The following is a 6,246-nucleotide window of genomic DNA, read 5'->3' on the forward strand; positions in this document are numbered from 1 at the left end:
GGAAGGCTTTCTCCCTTGGCAGATTACCCATATGTCGCGTTGCATTTTTCCAACAATGCAATTCAATTTTCAACAAAACGTGATCGACTGGCGTTATCCTGACATAACTTTTGATTATGAAAAAAGCAACACTAAATTCGCAATTGAAATAAGATAAATAAGACAGTATAAGTTTATATCCTAAACATTCCAACTCTCGAGTGGCTAGTTAATAATGGCTAAATAACTTTCAAACCTTTAATGAGATTATGATCTCCGATTTTACTTTTCCGACTGTTATATATAATAGAGGGGAAATATGGCGATCGATCAAACAAGACCTCTAAGATTTAAAAATTTTTAAACTAACAGAATCTTGAAACCTTGAAAAAAAAATTGAGTTTTTCTTTGTATTAATGTATGTATGGCACGATTTTATTTACCCCTTTTGAAGCTTAACTCCCGTGCGTTTTATCGAAAATTTCTGAAATTTTGCAGGGCGGTTTGTGTGTTAGGGGATTGATGCTATTAAATTCTGGTGGTTAAAGGTCTAGGGGTAGGGAGATAAAGGAGGTCACATCCAGAAGGGGGTCGGACTTAATGAAGATTTTACTCGTTATAAAAAAATTGTAAATGGTTATAAAATTTATCTCATCTTCAAAATTAAGCTTTTTTGCAATTTTATAATAATTAATACTATAAAAAGGTTTTAAAATAAAATATAACAGATGGCACCATACAACAATTTTAAATTGATTTGCCGGGAATGTTACGCATCTTATTGCTGAATATTTTTAATAATACACTAAGCGAAATTAATTTTAAGAAACACGTTAAGTTGGTTTAGAATAAGTGACTAATAATGTTACCGCTGTTTCAGAAAAGTGATCGTTTGATATTAGTCGTCAAACTCCCTCAGCCAGAATTTAAAAATCGTAATTACAGTACTACAGCCGATCCTATAATATTTTCTTTACTTTGTAGGAAAGTATGAGACTTCGAAGTAGTTATGGCTTTTGATAACGTGACAATACTGTATAGTGAATCGATTTGCAAATAGATTTCCTACGACCTGAGGACACATAGAAAGAAAAACTTGAGAAACAATAAACATGTAACTTACCAATTTACACGAATGTATTTGGGCTGCAATCTGAAAAAAATTGCAGATCTATAAATTTCCACTGTCGTCCGTCTGTCCGTCTGTCTTTCCTCAATCTCTAGAACGGAATTAGACAGATAAAATCCGCAACAAGGTATGGAAAGCTTAAGGTTCCGATGTGAACCTCTGATGCAAATCGAAGGCAGGTTATTTCAATTCTAATCTTTTCCCCTGAAAGATGTTAGATAGATGACTGTCACGACTCTACTGTTAAAGGAAAGTCTGATGTACAGGGGCAAGCCGCTACTAATTTGAGACGGAGAGCATATATTTTAAATGAAATAAATTAAAAATATGATTGAAAATTGCAGCCCGGTATTTTGATGATGTCGCAATAAATAATCGCTCGTTAGAATATGCAATAACATAGGCTTCCGTTGAAATTTTTCCAAGGGATACACTCTCACTATCATAATAATTATTTAAATCGGGCTAACCAAACTTATACAGTATTAGATAATTTATTATAGTAATGAGTGAGGCAGAGAATAGAATTTCCCGACATTCTTTAGGAAATTAATTATACGGTTTTAACTTCTAAACCCCTTATCCTCTAGTTAGAAGACCTAATTCAGCAGATGCCTATGCACAGTATATCCAGAAATGTTAATATTTAATAAATTCGCATCAGAAATATTTTGTTCACATTCGATTCATATCAACATAAAAGTTATTTGCAATTATTAAAAATGAAAAAAAAAATCGCGTGTTCTTATTCGATTTAGTTGAGAACAAAATACATCTAATTTAAGTACAGTACATACGTGAATATTCTCGAATTAGAAAATTGAATTGAGAATCTTCTCAATCAAAAATTGCGAATGAGTAATATATTTTCTTGATTTTACTCTTGGGATTAATTGTTTCTATAATAATATGAATGACCACAAAAACTTATAATTTCTTTTTTTAAGTAGGCCTAATTCTTTTTTTTTCGCGCGAAATTAATTGGCAATATAGAATGAGAAAGCTTAAGATATAAGTCTAATATTTTGTTTATTAATATCGTCTTTATGATCCAAATATCACTTACAGCACATAGCTAATGATGTATGGCAGAAGGAGTGGGACTGCGCTGATACAGGAAGGATGTGTCACAACTTTATACCTTCCCTTGTGCATCTTAAAAAAGCCAAATACTTCAGCCCAGATGCAGAGGTGACCGAGTGCCTTACAGGACACGGGAACTTCGCATCACACCTGCACCGTTTTGGTAAGCAGATCGATAACACCTGCGATTGTGATGGACAGAGTGAAGACGATGCGCTACATTTTCTCTTCAGCTGCAACAAATACAACCAACAACGTGCAGAACTCTTCCAAGAATGTCTCCAAACAGGACTCAACTGGCCCCCAATCCTGCAGACATTCTCGATAACAAAAAACTATGGACAAAAATGAAGAATTTCATATGCAAGACAAAAAAACTCAGGCCCACAAATTCCAGTAGCCAGCGAGATGAGTGACACGGCCACATCCCACATCTGGACCAATAATAGACTGGCTGATTTCATTTAAGATAGGCCAGCTACTCGCCCAATTTGTTCAACCCGCGATCTGACTGTACCGGCATATGCAAATTAGACCCACTGGGTTTATATCTACTAGATTCTTCAATATTATTAATGCTAAATTTTATAATGTTTTATCTCTTTGTCAACCCAATTTACAGCATATTTTGTAATTGTTGAAACTTTGTATCTGTTCCCCCCTTTGCTGTACACATTCACTCGCACGTGCAAACTTGTCATGTTTGTTTTTATTCTGTTTACTAAACATATTTTGTCTTGTCACTGTATTTTACTTGTTCAACAATTCTGATGCAGACGCTCAATGATTCGACACTTCCCTTCAATCTTTCCCTATTTTCTTTCCCTCCCTACTTACTATCACTTCCTCTTCTAATTTCTTAGAGGTAAAGTCTGTGCATATACAGACAACCTCTCTACTCTTTTAATGTAATGTAATGTAATATCGATATATAATATGAAGATATCTTTAGACGTCAAACTTAACGATGCGCTTCAGTTAATTGGAATTTTAAAAGAAATTCTCATTTTAGAACATCATCACTAGGACATTAAACTAAATTATCTAGAAATAAGTGAAAGTTTATAGTAATTATTATTCAAACCTATTACATTTAATTCAATTATACTGTAAATTCAATAAACAAATTTTTAGATTTGATTGATTATTAGTTTGAAGTTTATATTTTAAAATAGAAAATATTAGTCAAGCTTTCAAACTTTCTTTAGTACTTGATTGTATTGGAATAATTATCCGTATATAACTTGAATTAATTAATTAAGTTCTAAGAAATTTCTTGCATAATTAAAACATCTTTAATGATTATTATTTGCAGAATCGAATTCCCTGAGAAAAATGAAAATAAGAACGAAAAAATATTTCGATATTATAAATCTGGTCATTTCGTAGACACATTGTGTGTCGTCGGTCAATCACCTGATCAGAAAATATTTAAGGTGCATCGTGTAATATTAGCAAAAGCCAGTCAAATATTAGAAAATATGCTGTATAATTCTAACATGGATCCGGAAGTGATTCTACGTTTTCCGGAAATCGAACCGGAAATCTTCGAATTGTTCTTGATGTAAGTGAAGACAGTTCTGTTTGAAATAATATCATAGATTTAACATAATTATTTTGTATACATTTGTAGCTACATTTATATAAAGTCGCTGATACCAAATACCGAAGATCAGGTCTTGAAATTGTACAAAGTAGCTCATCGATTCGATTTGCAACTACTCAAAGCGAATTGTCGACAATTATTAAAAGCCAATTTAAATGAACGTAATGTTTGCAAAATTTACCAAAGTTCCGTGGAAATAAAAGACGAATTATTGAATGAGAGCTGTACAGATCTCATTGAAGATCAAGCAGAAACCGTTTTACAATTCGAATCATTTACGAAACTGCCTAGTAAAATAATTTTGGATATTATTAAGCGACCCATGTGGATAAAATCCGAATTAACGGTTTTCGAAGCATTATTGAGATGGTGTAGAGTGCAAACTCAAACTCTTTTTCCATATTTTCCCCATATACACTTCCTGAGCATGACTGTCAAAGAATTTTATGAAGGACCGGAGAAAAGTGGAATTTTATGCAATAAGGATGTTTCTTCCATTAAAAATTATCTTTTGAATCAACGTTCTGGAGATCTTCCCGAATGGTGCAGTAAAAGAACAACACTGAGACATCCTTACAAAATCTGTTCTCTAGACTGCCCAATGGAAGTAAGACAGAGTAATTGGTGTGAGAATCTTGGTTGTAACGTGACCGTCCAAGGACGTGATATTCGTTTGAAAGGGATTGGTTTCGATATCGAAAATAGTAACGCATATTACGTTTGTGTACCGAAACGAGAAACTCTTATCGTGACGACAGATTCAGGAACTTCTTTTGAAACGGCTAAGATAAAGTTTTCTGAAAATACTAGAGAATTTCGTGTGTTACTCGATTCTCCTCTCGAATTGCAGAAAAATAAGAAATATGAAATTTTATTGGACGTTTCGAAATTTTCTCGAAGTTTAACTTATTTAAGTTGCGAAAATGTAAAAGAAAGAACGGATTCAGTGAAAATGGGAGATGTAAATTTAGTTTTTTATGGTCACGGAAGTGTTTCTGAATACAAGTCGTCATTGATGAATATTCATCGAATATTTTATGATTTTGACGAATATTAACAGTTCGATATGTCTAAACAAAATTAACATAGATAATAACTAATTTATGAAAAGGATTTTAACCATAATCTAATGTTATTTTCTTTGGTAAAGATCACAAAATTTCAAGTATTCTATAATAAATACAATAGCAGTTCCTTATGTTCCAGCAAATCCTTATGTTCCAAGAAGTTAAATAAAGTTTTAAATTGATTTAGATTACTGAATTTAAAATATCTTTTGCATTGAAAAGCGTAAAACAATTAATATATATCATATTTCTTAAAATTCCTATTTACATAAGAGGATTATTTATAAAACCAGATAGATACCTCTAGTTCGGAACGTAAGTCTCCTCTTGATATCCTTTAACCGCTGCTATGGTCGGAGGAATTAATTCACTTAGGTTCTTCTATGGCTTTGGAATAAATTTCTGGCCGCGCTCTAGTAAACGGCATACTGCCTCTAGAATAACCTCACCCGAATAATTATAATAGGGGATATGCACTTGCTTCCTTTTTTCTGTAAAAGCCATTGGAACTTTTTACCTAACTTAGTTTTTGCTTGGAAGATATTGTTGTCTGAGATAAAACTAATTTTACCGAGCTGTTCATAAAGGGTATTCGATTTACAAACTTTAACAAAGATAAGTGTGCAAGATTTTGCTCAAAACCAGCGATTATTCTCTGTTTATTTGATTAACTTTGCCAGGAGCTTTCTTATTACGTGAGGCAGCAATGGACAAACACACAACGGAAAATATTCATATCTTAATGAGACACACTTATAAACAATTCCATGCTTTCGACAACGCAAAAGAAACGTAGTTGTGCCTGTTGTCTACAATAGGGGGTTTTCAAACGTTTTCTTTTAAGTACCAGTTGCTGAATACAGAGAACATGTCGTAGCATTAACTGCATGACATCCATCTGCCCAATAAAACAATAAAGACAATGGCCATAACGTTCAGCAAGCATAAGATAAGATGCAAATGAGACATTTCAGCTGGAACGTAACTTCCCAGCTAACCAATTTTAGTAGGAAACGTGTGCCTGTTTTTTCGACATTAAAGATCAGTATCCTTGGGGAAAGGGTGCTCAGAGACACGATAAAATCCGGTTTAAGACGAAGGCAACTCCTGAGTTTTAGTCTTTATATTAGCCATGGTGGAAAGTGCTTTCTCACACAAATATGAATGAAGTGGTCCAAGTGGAAGAGATGTAATTGCTTTGCTTGAAACTGAAGGATACGTTTTTCTTATCTTCATTCTATAATTGTGTTAGTGATTTTTCTTGGAAAATTTCATGCATTTGATGACCCGATTCCATGTCTATCAGTTTCTTGCTGCTAGACGTAAAGCTTGGATTTCATCAGATTGTCTATCACGAATGGCGACATAACCCAGCGACTCTT

At 33.3% G+C, this 6,246-nt stretch overlaps 1 protein-coding gene across 1 annotated transcript in view; it reads left to right on the forward strand.

The window, feature by feature from the left end:
- Positions 1 to 5,019, forward strand: part of LOC111622137 (BTB/POZ domain-containing protein 3-like) — a 15,773-nt gene extending 10,754 nt beyond the window's left edge. The window contains exons 2-3 of the mRNA XM_023364463.1: positions 3,507 to 3,755; positions 3,825 to 5,019. Of these exons, the coding sequence (XP_023220231.1) occupies positions 3,507 to 3,755; positions 3,825 to 4,854 (1,279 nt within the window). The 3' untranslated portion in view covers positions 4,855 to 5,019. The remainder of the gene's footprint in view (positions 1 to 3,506; positions 3,756 to 3,824) is intronic.
- The last annotated feature ends 1,227 nt before the right edge of the window (positions 5,020 to 6,246 follow it).

This window comes from Centruroides sculpturatus, unplaced genomic scaffold (assembly GCF_000671375.1).
Source record: "Centruroides sculpturatus isolate CEXI.00-Female unplaced genomic scaffold, Cexi_2.0 scaffold140, whole genome shotgun sequence".
In the NCBI taxonomy this organism is placed as follows: domain Eukaryota; kingdom Metazoa; phylum Arthropoda; class Arachnida; order Scorpiones; family Buthidae; genus Centruroides; species Centruroides sculpturatus.